At 42.1% G+C, this 17,027-nt stretch overlaps 1 protein-coding gene and 1 long non-coding RNA gene across 4 annotated transcripts in view; one reads left to right on the forward strand and one right to left on the reverse strand.

Annotated features, from left to right (window-relative positions):
• Positions 1-113: 113 nt before the first annotated feature.
• Positions 114-17,027, reverse strand: part of STAMBPL1 (STAM binding protein like 1) — a 34,344-nt gene continuing 17,430 nt past the window's right edge. For 2 of the 3 annotated variants that reach the window (XM_028729703.2, XM_028729702.2), the window contains exons 6-11: positions 15,398-15,731; positions 12,831-12,955; positions 11,445-11,582; positions 9,232-9,344; positions 1,512-1,611; positions 114-438 (exon numbers count right to left, since the gene is read on the reverse strand). In XM_028729703.2, coding sequence (XP_028585536.2) covers positions 382-438; positions 1,512-1,611; positions 9,232-9,344; positions 11,445-11,582; positions 12,831-12,955; positions 15,398-15,731 — 867 coding nt within the window. In that variant the 3' untranslated portion in view covers positions 114-381. Of the gene's footprint in view, positions 439-1,511; positions 1,612-9,231; positions 9,345-11,365; positions 11,583-12,830; positions 12,956-15,397; positions 15,732-17,027 lie in introns of those variants that run through there. The other variant, XM_028729705.2, reaches the window with a different exon arrangement.
• On the forward strand, positions 2,375-7,335 carry LOC144328033 (uncharacterized). Its single transcript, XR_013393248.1, has 2 exons — positions 2,375-3,493; positions 5,335-7,335. It is a non-coding gene; the product is annotated as an uncharacterized LOC144328033 (long non-coding RNA).

Consider the following 17,027-nt stretch of genomic DNA (forward strand, 5'->3'; position numbering starts at 1 on the left):
TGCTTGCAATTTTTCTTAATAAAAACACTTCCAGTTGTTCTTACTCAGCTGAAAAACTGCAGTTCACAAAAGTCATGGAATCTAAGACAGAAAATTCGGATGCGCTGCAAATGTTCCATCACTGTCACTGTTTCAAGTCCACTTTATTTTCATAGTATTTCAGCATAATAACATATCCTGATTGAATGCCACCATGAACTCTATCATGACAGAACAACAAAATAACCTCAAAATGGGAAAGGGCAATAAATATCAAATTATTAAATCTAAAATGTACAAATATAAAATGTCAGTAACTTTTGGAAAACACTGTAGGAAAATCTGGCAGCCATGTTCTCCTTTGGGCAGCTGTTTTTGAGGTGGTTTGTTTTCCCATCCACATCACCTCAGGTCCAATACAGTTATTTTTACATCTTTCCCAACGACGTGTTTACATATCTGCAAAAGAAGTCGCCAAAATCAATCACGGATATACGTCGGTGAGGAATCTGCTGCAAGAGGCAAATTGCCTCTGAAGTCAATCGAGAACATGCTGTTTAAGAGACAGCAGATCATGAAAGCGTTTCTCTTTGAAAATATGGTACTTCTCCTGGAGGTTAGTGCTGGCTCAGAGGAAAAGAACCATGGTGCCCATAAAGCAGCATTCTCCCTCCTCATCCTTGCCTTGCCATCTCTTGTAACTCACATATCAAATTGGAGGCAGTAGTTCCTCAGTCTCAGGCTGCCTACATTCCATACATTTAAAGCACATGACTTCCCCCCAAAGCATTCTGGGAACTGTAGTTTAACCTTCACAGCGCACAATGCCTTAAATAACTAGTTTCCAGGATGCTTTTTTATTTTATTTTTTGGAGGGGGGGCATTTTATATGCTTTGAATGCTGTGCATACAGCCTAAATCACATCTTGGTCAATGTAAGACCAGCCACACTTTTCCCTGCACCTTATGAAAGTGGATGTTTGGTGTCTGTGATGTCGGAAAATTAGTGCTTTAATTGTGACCAAAAAGCAGGAACAATGGGGGTAAATGGAAGAGAGTACACTTTAAACTTATTAGTTAAATTTAAAATTAGTGTCTTTTAGTAAAGACCAGCTGGGCTGCATATATAAACCTATGCAGTTTACGCTTCTTCCTCACTAGGCAAAAATAAACACTTCCAGTGAAGGGGAAGGAGAAGGAGAATTCACATTTCCTCTCCCCCCACTTTCTAGATGAGTTCTGCGTACTCCAGAAGCAAACAAAGAGAACACCCAGAATGATAGAGCACAACTCTCTTTTGAGGAAAGGTTACAGTATTGGGGGCTTGTTAAATTGGAAAAAGAGTTACAGGGACATGATAGGAGAGAGTGGATGGGGAGAAGCTTCTCTCCCTGTTGGAGATTCAAGGAAGACAAAAAGGAAGTGCTTCCTCACACAATTATGGAATTCACTCCTGCAAGACATTGTACTGGACAAACAAACACACACAGAGACAGACATACTCAGCCAAACTGTTGAGAAGTAATGCTTACATTAAATAGTCTAGGATCCTTGGTATGGGGATGAAAGCCCTTCTTTTTACAAGCAGAAACTTCCAACATGCCAGCATTAGTAAGTCTGAAGACTCCCGTGCTAGAAAGCAAAGAAAGTATTATGTCCAAGGAAGCAAACAGAACAGAGCAAAAAATAAAATAAAAATGTACATCTCAATAATGTGTGAAAAATCAGATGCATGAGCAACTTTAGGGAGTTTGCCAGAGGAGCATTTCAATTTAAGCTCACACCTGAGGACTAAGAAATGGACAGCTCAATTCTACGCAGCAGCAGTAGCAGAAGAGGTACGTATATACAGCAACTGTAACAGCTTCCTATGAAAGAAAAGTTGCTTAAGATTCATCCAGCTCTGCCCAACTGTGTTTATAAATGAGGCACCAGCAGGAGAGCGGGTTGCTTCACCAGAGAAGAGGATACTTTCTCTTTCTCTCCTAGTGATGAAATGGGTCATTTCTGTAGCACATTTGTGGCATCTGAATATAGACTGCATTTTTAATCAAGGCATATATTGGCTTATATTTGATCAGGTTCCTAAATTAAATGGGCTTAGATTTTCAAATGTTTCATGCCAGGCAAGAAGGCCAGCTGTTTATAGAGAAAACCTTGGCCATTCTCCTAAGACAAGGGGCCCCCCTTTGATTTATAGCAGAAAACAATTCTCAAAGTCATAAAAGCTGGAATTACAGGTTAAAGAGCAAGGTTACGGACCCAACATAATTAAGAGTTAGTAAACAGTAAAATAGAACCATGTGCCTTAAACTTGAGCCAGATCTTCTTTCTAAGGTTAAAAGGCCAAGACCAAATGGAGAAGCATCCAGCTGGCAGAAAGAGAGGCTTTTTGGGAAGTTTTTAAAGCATTTTTGGGAAGTCTTTTAAAACTGTTTCTTTCTTAAACTGAGAGAGTTTGAGGAAGAGCTAATGGAAAACGAAACAACTAGCTGGAGTATGAACAGAGGAAGAGGCTTTTTATTTCCTATTTTACTTTGAGGCTGTAAACTGTTCCTTCCTTGTTACTTTTAGGAAGTTTATCCTTCTAAAAAGCTATCTATGATAATGTATGAAATATGCTGGCTTAAATGTAATTATGCAAAGGATCTAGAAAGAAAGAAATGTTAAATTCTTATTTCATAGAGTCATATTGCTGTAGGAGACCAGGGGGGCAGATGAGCCTAGCCCCCCTGCCAGAAATGAGACGCCATCCGAGCAGTTCTGATATATATGGTTGTCAGACATTTGTTTAGAAACCTTCATATGAAGTAGATCTTTCAATGTTGATGTGAAACTCAAGATCCTTGACATATGTTTAAGATAAAAATTTAAGATTAACCATTTGTTTTAGAAGGCAGTAGGGCAAGGAGGGCAGGAGGTGAGCTGGTAATTAAGATTCCTTGTTGAGACACATGTAAAGATATATTAATACTTGTTTGTCAATTATAAATGGAAGGAAATATAGCTCTTTGTCTCCCATAAAAGGCAATAGGAAATGAGTGTATTTTTGTGATTGGTCATACCAATCAGCCAATAGGAATTTCAACCAGGCTGATGGGACAGATGCAGCCACAGGAGGAGCATAGGGGGCTGGATTAAGGAAATATAAGTGCTGGCCATAATGGCAGGAGAGCAGGCCAGAGCTTGGTAACCATATACCACTGTGCCTCACATTTATTTGTCTGACAAATAAATTATTTTAATTTCTCTGTTGCTGCGTTGAATATTTCATTCCAGCTAAGCGTTAACCACAAGCAGGATGCTACATTTTATGGTGCCCTGTGACTCGGATAAGTGGTCTGCTGGAACGCAGCCCCTTCGCCCTATTGAGCAGGGTACAAGAGAGAGGATCTCTAAACTGCTTTTCCAGCGCGCACTGGATAAATTTTTCCAGGGGAACGCAGAAGTCTCGTCTGTCTGATACCCTGCTCACTGGCGGCGACGGACCGGGGGGAAACGGAACCAGCTAAGGGTAAGTGCACTAAAGGGTTTTGGCCCTCCAATTAATTGGGAGGAAGAGAAGTCCTGATCAAACTTCTGCGTCTCAGTAAAGGGGAACTGAGTACGCTAGGTGGCTGGGTACATCAGATGGTGATCTGGTGTAGGGCAAAAGGGAAGATTGGGAGGTAGAGTGTGGTTGAAGTATCTAGCGCATTGCATGTGTGAGAAAGTACAATGTGTAACTGACCTAAGTGTGGAGTGAGTACTACTTCGTTTCCCAGTAAGGTGTGTGTGTGAGTGACTGAGTGGATACTTCACAGGGCCATACAATGGGAGTTGGGGGTTCAAAGGGGGAAATACACCTCTTGAATGTATGTGAAATAATTTTAAGAAAGCCTTCTCAGGGGCATATGGAGTCAAAAGGACGCCAGAGCGCTTGAGAACGTTATGTGAACTAGAAAGAAAGCCTTCTCAGGGGCATATGGAGTCAAAAGGACGCCAGAGCGCTTGAGAACGTTATGTGAACTAGAATGGCCAAAACAAAATACTGAATGGCCATCTCAAGGAACCTTTGATATAAATTTAGTAAGCTAACTTTGGTCTAACATCACCAAAGAAACTGGAGGGTGCCCAGAACAATTTTCATATATAGATTCTTGGCTGAGCACATTAAATAAAAATCCTCCATGGATAAGGGAATGCAAAGTCCAACGATGTAAATTATTGGCTGTAAAAGCCAAAGCTAGGAAAGGAATCTTGCCAAATAAATTCAAACCCTCCACCAGTTGTAACCCCAAGGCAAGAAAGTGGAATGAATAATGGGGGTGGAGTCATAGAACTTGATTCCTTGATAGATTATGATAAATATCTTCAGGAGGCATTGGAGTCCTATAATGAAGCCCAAGCAGAAGTGGTTATTCCACCTGTGAGTCCCAGTAGAACTCCATCTACAGTCTCTTTTAGTGGAACAACTGATTGCCTACCCCAAACCCCTGTACATCCAAGTCCTAGAGAATTATTACAGAAGTTACAGGGAGACCTTAATCGGTCAGCAAGCAATACAGCCAGGCGTATTAAGCTGCTAAAAGAACGCCTTGGGACAAATACCATCCCCTATGATTTGAGGCCCCTAGAGCAAAGTGAAGAAAAAGGTCACGTAGTAGCCCCTCTTAGAAGAGTATTTGATGCACTTGAGGAGCCTGTGCTGGTTAATGGGCAACCTGGACCACGGCCACCTCGAACTTCGACCCTGCAATGTATTCCATTCACAACTACAGTCTGATGAATTGGAAAACGCCCCATCTTTCGCAGAAAAACCTCAGGCTATGATGGACTTGGTGACTTCAATAGTAAAATACTCATAGTCCTACTTGGACAGATTGTCGCCAGCTCCTGAATACTCTCTTCACCACTGAGGAAAGGAGAGACGTAATTAAAAAGGTACAGATATATTTGCGTGAGCAGGCCAGAGTGGGAAATATTTATAATATTGACCGTCATCTCCAAGACAACTTTCCCTTGGAAGATCCTAATTGGGATCCAAACAATGCAATTCACCTGGCCAGGCTTACCACCTACCGCCAGACGCTTGTGCAAGGTATCCGCAGGGCATGCCAGAAGCCCACTAATATGTCTAAAGTCTCAGGAGGGTAGACGTGTTACCCATAACACTGTTTCGTGTTCGGTGTTACCCACAAAAAGACTTAAGTTGTCACCTTTTGAGCTCCTGTATGGGAGGCCGCCCTCCTTTGTTCAGGATATTCCAACTGACCTCAAACAAATAGGAGACCATGTGACACAGGGACAAGTGCAATCTCTCTCCCGTGTTTTTGTCTCTCTCCCGTGTTTGTTTGTTTTTTTTTATCTTAACAGGTGGGCCCTCAAGCACACGCCGTGCAGCATTGCCAAGCCGATTCATCAGCTCCAGGCTGGCATAGCATATGGGTGAAAGAGTGGAAAACGTGATCCACTTGCACCTAAGTGGCGTGGACCTTACACCGTCTTGCTCTCTACTCCAACAGCGGTGAAGGTAGCTGAGGTGACCCCCTGGATTCATCACTCCCGTTTGAAGAAGTCCGAAGGCAGTTGGACGTGCAAAGGTGACCCCTCTAATCCTTTAAAACTGACTCTCTCCAAAAACCCCTGTATCTAGCCCTACGGGGAACGGGTTAGGTCACGGGCAACATTAGACGACCGGCCTGCTGCAGCCACAATCTGGAAGCTGGCTGACCTGCGCACGCCTGAAGCTTGAGGAGCATCTGAACCAGCGATTGTGAAAGGGAAGATTCTCTTATACAATTGATTGACTGCCCCCTTGTGGAACAATTATCAGAGATATTACACATTGGGGATCCTTGGGATATATGTTTTGGTCTTGGTGGTTCCCCATTTCTGTCACTGGGGGAATTATATTGGGACTAATAGTTTTATGCTATCACAATAAGGTAATCTTTTGTGGAAGGAATGCATATGCTAGACATCAACATGATTTTATTATTAATCCTGATCCCTTGGTAAGGGGAAGGGTCCTTGAATCTGACCAGATTTGCTAAATATGGATTCAGCTATGACCACAATATGTGGGTAGGTTTAGCTGAAATGGTAGCCAATGTTGCAAATAGGACCAATTGCCTTGTTTGCTCTCTTGGGCCAGATGATTCAGAGGGAGGTATGCCCTTATTACCGATACCATTAGATGCCATTGGTATGGTAAGCGAAATGCCACACCAAACAGAAATACAGAATTTCCCCGGATGGAACTCAACTAAACCATTACAGTTACACCTGTACAAGGGGAATTCTGTGTACATAAATCATCAGATGCAGCTGATTCTACCATGATAGGCTCTTCTCATTGTCACTATACTTGGGATTATATTAAGAATAGTCATACCTGGGCACACGGTACTACCTATCGAACTCGGAATGCCTTGCCCTGTGCACCTCCTTTTATTCATGCATGGAAAGTGGTATGGAACATAACTGTGACAGAGAAAGGCAATCTAACATACTGCACTGTGAACTCTCTGCCTCTTTTGATATTTCGCCTTCTGTACTCCACGTACCAAAAACCTCAGACCCGATGGTTGTGGTGGATATGTGGAGAATGGGCATACAAGAAACTCCCTTCCAAATGGAGTGGGACTTGTTTCCTGGGATGGGTATTACCACCAATGTGGATATGCCCACTAGTTCAGCTAAGCGAACACGAAGGAATGCTGATATTTCTCGTATAGCAGGAGGAAGTACCCAAAGTTGGAGCGGTACTAATGATTGGCCACCAGAGCGCATTATAGCCTATTATGATCCTGCCTCCTGGAATCCTGGTGAGCTCATACAAGGGGCACGGGATCCTATTTATAATCTAAACAGAATAATTCAATTACAAGCAGTAGTGGAACTTGTAACCAATGCAACGGCCCAGAGTTTGAGACTTATTGCATAACAGCTGGATGAAAGTAGAGCCGCTATTTTGCAGCTGAAAATGGGAATGGATTATGTACTTGCCAAGCAGGGAGGTCTATGTGGAGTCTTGAACTTGACAGGGAATGCCTGTTGCTTTAACATTTCTGATAATGGTGAGGCAATCCGTGTGTTGGCTACAAAGATGGAGAATATAGCACATGTCCCAGTATAAACATGGGAAGGATGGGATATGGGATGGCTCACCAATTGGTTACTTAATGTCACAGGACTCAAAGGGATACTATTGTCTTGCTTGTTTTTCTTGACAGTAGTGGTAATGGTTTTATGTATGATGCCATGTATCATCTCATGTTTTAAGATCAAGCTATCAAGGACGCTTTGTAGCAAGGTCCTTGAGCTTGAAAGGGGGGAATGTGGCATCTGAATATAGACTGCATTTTTAATCAAGGCATATATTGGCTTATATTTGATCAGGTTCCTAAATTAAATGGGCTTAGATTTTCAAATGTTTCATGCCAGGCAAGAAGGCCAGCTGTTTATAGAGAAAACCTTGGCCATTCTCCTAAGACAAGGGGCCCCCCTTTGATTTATAGCAGAAAACAATTCTCAAAGTCATAAAAGCTGGAATTACAGGTTAAAGAGCAAGGTTACGGACCCAACATAATTAAGAGTTAGTAAACAGTAAAATAGAACCATGTGCCTTAAACTTGAGCCAGATCTTCTTTCTAAGGTTAAAAGGCCAAGACCAAATGGAGAAGCATCCAGCTGGCAGAAAGAGAGGCTTTTTGGGAAGTTTTTAAAGCATTTTTGGGAAGTCTTTTAAAACTGTTTCTTTCTTAAACTGAGAGAGTTTGAGGAAGAGCTAATGGAAAACGAAACAACTAGCTGGAGTATGAACAGAGGAAGAGGCTTTTTATTTCCTATTTTACTTTGAGGCTGTAAACTGTTCCTTCCTTGTTACTTTTAGGAAGTTTATCCTTCTAAAAAGCTATCTATGATAATGTATGAAATATGCTGGCTTAAATGTAATTATGCAAAGGATCTAGAAAGAAAGAAATGTTAAATTCTTATTTCATAGAGTCATATTGCTGTAGGAGACCAGGGGGGCAGATGAGCCTAGCCCCCCTGCCAGAAATGAGACGCCATCCGAGCAGTTCTGATATATATGGTTGTCAGACATTTGTTTAGAAACCTTCATATGAAGTAGATCTTTCAATGTTGATGTGAAACTCAAGATCCTTGACATATGTTTAAGATAAAAATTTAAGATTAACCATTTGTTTTAGAAGGCAGTAGGGCAAGGAGGGCAGGAGGTGAGCTGGTAATTAAGATTCCTTGTTGAGACACATGTAAAGATATATTAATACTTGTTTGTCAATTATAAATGGAAGGAAATATAGCTCTTTGTCTCCCATAAAAGGCAATAGGAAATGAGTGTATTTTTGTGATTGGTCATACCAATCAGCCAATAGGAATTTCAACCAGGCTGATGGGACAGATGCAGCCACAGGAGGAGCATAGGGGGCTGGATTAAGGAAATATAAGTGCTGGCCATAATGGCAGGAGAGCAGGCCAGAGCTTGGTAACCATATACCACTGTGCCTCACATTTATTTGTCTGACAAATAAATTATTTTAATTTCTCTGTTGCTGCGTTGAATATTTCATTCCAGCTAAGCGTTAACCACAAGCAGGATGCTACACATTTGCATCACATATGTAGGACTGTAACTGCTGCCTCACGTATCAGACACACATGATGCAAATGATGTCACACTGCAGCCAGTGTGACATAATGAGCAGAGTAATATCCAAAAAGTAGATCCTGCTGTGGAAAATTCTGAACTTGCCTAAACCAGACAAAAATAATTGCATTTGATTAAGCATTTAATTTTTAAGCTAATCAATCAAGGTTGACTGCTCCTGCACATTACATGGAAAAAAGACTCAGATTTAATCTCCAACTAGAAGGATATCAAGTAGCAAGGTGGGGAGAGATGCATGCTTGGGAACCTATCCCTGGAGAAGCCACTGCCAATCACACGAGATCACACTGGGCTACATGGTCCAATGCCGTATTTTGTATGTCCAAGTTTTATGCTCAACACTTGAAATAAAGTTCATCTCCTTATTTCCCTTTTTCCATTCCCCACGACAGTAAAGCAAAATTGCACCACAAAATAAATATGCCTACAAATTAACATTCCCACCAAATAAACTGAGTAAAATAACAAATGCCTATAGCTGAGTACAGAGACATCTTTCTGAACATTGCTGATGGATGGAGTCAGAGAGAGAGAGAGAGAGAGAGAGAGAGAGAGAGAGAGAGAGAGAAATAACTTACTCATTATGTTTTGGTGAACAAACAATTGCAATAGCCTCCGGTAGCATTAGCTGATAAGAACAATGTGTATGAAGATCAACACTGGATAAGAATGCCGTCTGTGTTGGATGTGTCTACAAAGAAAGAAAGGAAAATGTCTACTTAGTGGATGGATTATTTTTTTTTTAACAGATCAAGGTCAAATACAATCAAGGAGAAATCATAGTTAGTCTGAAGGCTTGTTGTATGATTTTCTAGCAACTGTTTATGTTATTTCCTTCACCCAAACAGGCAGCTTGACAATTCTCATCAGCAAAGAGGGTCTTCAAAGTCATAGCAAAGGTACCTGTTGTAAGTTACTCACTGCACCATAGGTGGGCTGGTAAGGAAAGGGAAATTACTAAAAGGAACAGAAAACTAAAGCCTTTGACCATGAAACTATATCAAAGAAATAGGGGCAGAAAATGACAAACTACTACATGGAAAATTTAATTAAATTGGCAGGTATAGATATATAATTTGCATCGTTTTGGTCAGACATACAAACGATTGATGTACAGGAGGCGGGGATGTAATCTGTCTTTCTTGTTTGTAGCTGAAAAAACAGTGCACAGTGCTAATTGCCTGACTCCTGTGACAATCACAAAACAGCCTCCCCAGAGGAATTTCCCCCTTGACTGACTGAAGTTTAAACTTCACCCCCAAAATGGGATGGGAAGTCCCCAAGCAAATGTTTTCTTGCAAAACTTTTCAAGGCACTTGGGGGATGTGGGAGGCAATGCCTGGCACGCACTGAAGTGATTATTTAATTGCTTTGGCACATGTCCAACTGGCAAGCTCACCTGAGCCACTGTTCAGGACATTTCTTTGGCTTTGAGGTTGAACGTGGCATGAGCTGAACATACTTCAGTGGTCACTGATAGCATGATAACTCCCCACCCCCACCCCCAAATGCTGAGCAACAGGTCTGGGAGCATGTGTGCCCACCTCTACTCATAGGAAAGTGAGACATATGGAATGCTCATTGGAAGTATATGCCAGTTAGTCGTATTTACCAGGGCCAATTTGGGGAGGGGGTACATTTGTAAAATAACACCAGCATTTTAATCAGGAATGCTGTGTTGGGGAAAAAGTTAACGTCTTCTCTCCCTACAGTCCTGGTCACTGTTCCCCTGTGACTGCTATTTAAATTTTGAAAAGATCAGTGTCTATACCTACCTAGAGTTACTATATATATTCTTGCAATGCCTTTTTTTTTTTTTTTGTATGGCTGCAGCATTTAATGACTTATTTGTTAATTTGCCTATTTAACAACAGTTGCATACCACTTATTTATAATAAAACATCTAAATGGTTTCAAGGTACATCAGTAAAACAGTTTAAAATAATGACAATTAACAGTAAGAAAGATTAAAACACATAACCATCTCCGTGTCTGGATAGAGTTGCCTAAGCAAAAATATTTTAAGCAAATGTTTTCATTAAATGAATTAAAGCTCAAAATGTGTCCTGGTTTACGGTGTCCTAATTAAAATGGTAAAATATATATTTTTAATGCATCATTATCATTATTATTAGTAGCAGTAGTAGTAGTACTTATAATGTCTCCTAAAGGACAGTAGTAGTACTTATAATGTCTCCTAAAGGATGCATCTGCCTCTTTCTGTCACACGATAAATTTTTTGTTTAAAAAATGGGATGACAATATGCCCTGCTATCATAAGTACTTCTGTGTAGGCATAACAAATCTGAAGATCTAGTCAACAAAAGTAGACAGACCTGTACTTGTTGAAAGATTTGCAGTGCCCTAAGGGGCTGCAGAACACTTGGTACATGTGGGTAGCAGGAAGGTTAAGGAGGAATAGTCTAGGGATAGTGCTTTCATTTTGAAAACAAACTGAATGCACTACCTTTCACTTTCCATTAAGACAAGCATATAACAATAACGAATGTGAAAAACAAATGTCAGTGCATGTGCCATGTTACAGGCAGTAGCAGACGAGATGGGTCTCCACTGAAATCCATGGAAAAATCAAACCAAAGTAAAATGGAAATAAACCAATGCAACTAAAATGAAGATAAAGCAAAAAGGACGTTGGCTTAAAAACCAAAACCAATCCCCCCCCCCCCATTGCACACCCTTAGAATAGTTTACCAAAAATATTGTTTCTGTAAGGAATGTCTTCTGCCTATTTCTTCACTGAGATCCACAGCATATTTATGTATATACGTACATGGATCCAGCCCAGAGTGAGGAGATCGTGTTGGTCTTGAACACTGAACAGCTCTTCCACATTCTCCATGTCACAATAATCTGGCCCCGCAGACTGTTTTGGCACTATCACATGAGTAATAGTGAATTCGTTATGGGTCTGTAAAATAAAAGTGTGGCAAAATAGCTTTGGGGACAAGCACCGAACGTCGACCCCCAGAACCATCACCATTACCAACTGAATCAGTTTTTAGTACTCTTATCATAGTCGCTGTGCTGATTTACACCAAGTGATTCATCACAGTAACAGACAAAGCAGAGGTCAACATTGATATTAAAATATTATATACGTGGACAAACATTTAAAGGGAAGATTGAAAGTTGCCATATTAACTGAGGCAAAGCTTTAGTCCATCTAGCTTGGTATTTTCTACACTGACTGGAAGCATAGCTGTCAACGTTTCCCTTTTTAAAAGGGAAATTCCCTTATTCCAAATAGGATTCCTCGCAAGAAAAGGGAAAAGTTGACAGCTATGACTGGAAGTGACTCCAAGGATACAGACTTTGGAGCACTTTTCCTCAACCCTTACCTGCAAATGCCTGGTACTGAACATGGAACCTTCTGCATTAAAAGCCCATGGTTTACCACTGAGCTACAGCCAGTGTGCGCCACGCTTATGTAAAGATACGGCAGGAAATGCTACCTTTTCTTAGTATGTAATCTTATTCACACTCACTTGCGAATGGAATTTACTTCTCAGTAAACATAGATAGGGTTGGGTTTCACAATGCAGTGTATTTTTTTAATCTTCTTATTAGCCAGAATATATATTATTTTAATATCTGTGTATGTTTTCCCGTGTGCCAGGTTGAGTACTTTATATATCAGCCATGTTTCAGATACCATTTCGCAGTTAACTATTGGTGTAAAGTGAACATTAGGCAACAGTGTGCATTATTTACCTAGGAAGCAAAATCCAAGCAATAATAGCTAAGCGATATTTGCTATAATTTCTCTCCACTCATACATACACACAAAATCTGATATTCAGAATCTGATATGCCACAGCATTAGCTCCCACTATATTTAATATTGGTTTTCCTGCAACAAATTATCATTTGTGTTTCATGAAAACCATTTTAAAAAATCCTTTAGTGGAGTCTAACTTCACAGCAGAATGATTTAATAGCATTACATGCTTCCCATTGCCTAAGATCAATGATTTCTGCTCCTCCCCCAAAAGGCAAACAGCAGACCACAGTTCAGTAAGAATTTCTGAGAAGTAAAGTCAATTATGTAGCACACTTACACTCCACATCTGCTTTTGCTCTGATATCAGTTCATTACAGGAAAATACAGTACTATCAAAAGTGCCTTCCCCATACAAATGTGAAGGTTCAACTGTACCAGTTTTCCACAGAGAATTCCACATGTCTCTATTCCTCTTACTGTATTTGCCTCTGCTAGCAGCAGAAATTTGTGGCAAAGATCCTTGGGCAGAACCACACTTCGCAGCCCTTCAGCCACATTGTCTAAAAAGAGAGACAGAGTAAGAGTGTCATTTATGCAGAGGTAAAGGTAAGGTAAAGAGACGCGGGTGGCGCTGTGGGTAAAAGCCTCAGCGCCTAGGGCTTGCCGATCGAAAGGTCGGCGGTTCGAATCCCCGCGGCGGGGTGCGCTCCCGTTGTTCGGTCCCAGCGCCTGCCAACCTAGCAGTTCGAAAGCACTCCCAGGTGCAAGTAGATAAATAGGGAGCGCTTACTAGCGGGAAGGTAAACGGTGTTTCCGTGTGCGGCTCTGGCTCGCCAGAGCAGCGATGTCATGCTGGCCACGTGACCCGGAAGTGTCTCCGGACAGCGCTGACCCCCGGCCTCTTGAGTGAGATGGGCGCACAACCCTAGAGTCTGTCAAGACTGGCCCGTACGGGCAGGGGTACCTTTACCTTTAAAGGTAAGGTAAGGGATGCGGGTGGCACAGTGGTGTAAACCACTGAGCCTCTTGGGCTTGCTGATCGGAAGGTTGGCGGTTCGAATCCCCACGATGGGGTGAGCTCCCATTGCTCGGTCCCAGCTCCTGCCAACCTAGCAGTTTCTGTCACGGTGTCCCGTTGCACCAGAAGTAGTTTAGTCATGCTGGCCACATGACCCGGAAAGCTGTCTATGGACAAACACCAGCTCCCTCGGCCTGAAAGCGAGCTGAGTGCCGCAACCCCATAGTCATCTTTGACTGAACTTAACTGCCCAGGGATCCTTTACCTTTACCTTTTTACATTTATGCAGAAGTCTACAATAAAATGCTCTTATAAAATACAATTTAAAAAGTGCTTGACTGACTTGAGTACATGTACAGATTGGGAGGCTAATTTTTTTAATAATTTATTTTGCATTTATTCATTTATTTTGGAAATTTATACACTACCTAGCTACAGTCAGAATTCAGGTAGATATAAAGACATAGCAAGTGACTGTCCCACTCCTAGCAGTGATTTTCTTCTGCGCCTGTTTCAGTTGCCCTCTACTTATGGCAAATAGCTTGTGCAACAAACAGAGGCTGAAATTTTTATAAAATATCACAAGCTATATTGGTTGGGTAGCTACTAGAGTTGCTGCAGTCTCACTTATTTGGTATGTGCATTTTAGGATTTGAGTGCCAGTGTGATGTAGTGGAAAAGCTGGTTTGGGATCCCTGCTCAACCATGAAGGTCATTAGCTGACCTTGGGCCGTTCGGCAACATTCCAGGGTGAATGAGCATTTATTAAACAGAATTTATTGAACTTTGGAAGCATAGTTCCAGAATCAGGGTATCAAAGATTTATATATAAAAGGATGTCATATAGAGGAGGGAGAAAGGTTGTTTTCTGCTGCTCCAGAGAAGCGGACACGGAGCAATGGATCCAAACTACAAGAAAGAAGATTCCACCTAAACATTAGGAAGAACTTCCTGACAGTAAGAGCTGTTTGACAGTGGAATTTGCTGCCAAGGAGTGTGGTGGAGTCTCCTTCTTTGGAGGTCTTTAAGCAGAGGCTTGACAACCATATGTCAGGAGTGCTCTGATGGTGTTTCCTGCTTGGCAGGGGGTTGGACTCGATGGCCCTTGTGGTCTCTTCCAACTCTATGATTCTATGATTCTAAGAGGTTCGAGTGACTTAAAAAGCTAAAGTCAAAGGGGAAGGAGTGATGAGGAATACAGAGAAACAGCTTTATGAAGGTAAACTAGGGGCATGGAAGAATGCAAACTACGTGAATGGAACCCAAATATTTCCCTTCAGCAAACCAACGAATAGCGTATACTAGAAGTCAGCCACAAACACACAACATAATGCGCACCTTGACTTCCATATCATAAGTGAGGTATTGTCTTGGATACCTTCGTTAGGTTGAACTGCCAATTATTTATTTATGGCTTTTCCTTTTTAGGGAAAAACCACTCAATTCAAATGGAGGTCTGAACAAGTAACTGGGCAACCTTTACAGAGCTCTCCATCCAGAACGTGGAAACACATTTCTAACCAGATAAAAGATACCTATGTGTGTATCAAAGTTTCAGAACATGCTCTATGCTGTAACATTTCAACGGTTTGGGATTTTAATCATTGGCATTGTGTAGATTTTTAGGTGAAATTTTTCATGTACAGTGGTACCTTGGGTTACATACATTTCAGGTTACAGACGCTTCAGGTTATAGACTCCGCTAACCCAGAAATAGTACCTCGGGTTAAGAACTTTGCTTCAGGATGAGAACAGAATTCGTGCTCCGGCGGCGTGGCGGCAGCAGGAGACCCCATTAGCTAAAGTGGTGCTTCAGGTTAAGAACGGACCTCCAGAACAAATTAAGTACTTAACCCGAGGTACCACTGTATTCCGATTTATATTGGATGCCACCTGTTGCGAACTTTAGCTACACAGTTGGCTATAGAGTCTAACAGTGCAATAACATGGGAAGAAGACAACAACAACAAAATTGCTCTCTTACTCTGAACAGCACTTAGAGTAGCAGCTGGCTTTAAGGCCCGACTTATAGGAGGAGACTGTCCATCGCTCTTGTTTGCAATTGTTGTGGGGATAGAATTATTCAGATGTGTTGCAGTGCACGACGATAACGTGCTCCCATCAGTCTGCTCAGATGTAATTGAATTATCCTTAGTTTTCTCATCACGGGCTCTTTCTTGCTTCTTCAGTTGATCTTCAAAGAATTGAAACTGTTCTGTTTCCAGCTGCTGTTGACGAATCTGTGCAATCCGCTTCTTCTCTGCTTCTATCAGTTTCTGTTGCTCTAGCTTCTTGAGTAATTCAGCTTTGCATTTGCCCTGAAAAATATATTACATGAAAAAATCCAATGTACAGCCCACAGTGGTTCAGACCACATTAGACGTGGCAGATCCAATTGTTTAAATACTTATCCCATTCACATATAAAGTGGAGTACAGTGGTACCTTGGGTTACATACGCTTCAGGTTACAGACTCCGCAAACCCGGAAATAGTACCTTGGGTTAAGAACTTTGCTTCAGGATGAGAACAGAAACTGTGCTCTGGCGGCGCAACGGCAGCAGGAGGCCCCATTAGCTAAAGTGATGCTTTCAGTTAGGAACAGTTTCAGGTTAAGAATGGACCTCCGGAACGAATTAAGTACTTAACCCGAGGTACCACTGTACTATTTAAAAGCGAGGAGTGTATGGGGTTGGGGAGAATGCTGAACAAACCTTCAGCCTGTAGCTTTCCCCCTGCAGGGCTTACTTCTGGTACTGGACCTTAAGAAACAGACTTCTGGGTAAACTGTCCAATACCCTGCTCCTGGCTGCATAGCTCTCTGACCCTTTCAGTTGCACCACCCACACTCGTTTTGCAAGTGAAAATGAGAACTTTTCATTTAGTAGGTCTGCTACCATCATGCATATTTTGGGCTTCGGAAAGGATCCTTTCCTCTGTGAGCACAAGCATAGGAAGTGAATAATGTCAAGGAACTGACACATGTTTATTGCTGGCTATGATTCTTGGCCAAACTTTTTGGCAAGGAACAGTGCAGTGCAGAATATGGCTGCATTGCTTTTGGGCAGTACAGTTCTTGGCACCCATGTTGTTTGGGCATGGCTGCCTATTTGTGTGTGTCTGTGTTGCCAGGGGATGGAGGAAGGGTTTGCATCAATCCAGTGGAACATTTCCATGGATCAAGAGGTAACAAAGGACTTTGGTTTCTAAATAGATAGCTGATATGTTAGTGTTCAGTTTCACTTTTTGTTCATTTTTAACATTATTATTATTATCATGGGACGCGGGTGGCGCTGTGGGTTAAAGCCTCAGCACCTAGGACTTGCTGATCGAAAGGTCGGCGGTTCGAATCCCCGCGGCGGGGTGCGCTCCCGTTGCTCGGTCCCAGCGCCTGCCAACCTAGCAGTTCGAAAGCACCCCCGGGTGCAAGTAGATAAATAGGGACCGCTTACTAGCGGGAAGGTAAACGGCGTTTCCGTGTGTGGCTCTGGCTCGCCAGAGCAGCGATGTCACGCTGGCCACGTGACCCGGAAGTGTCTGCGGACAGCGCTGGCCCCCGGCCTATAGAGTGAGATGGGCGCACAACCCTAGAGTCTGTCAAGACTGGCCCGTACGG

Source organism: Podarcis muralis, chromosome 6 (assembly GCF_964188315.1).
Source record: "Podarcis muralis chromosome 6, rPodMur119.hap1.1, whole genome shotgun sequence".
Classification (NCBI taxonomy): domain Eukaryota; kingdom Metazoa; phylum Chordata; class Lepidosauria; order Squamata; family Lacertidae; genus Podarcis; species Podarcis muralis.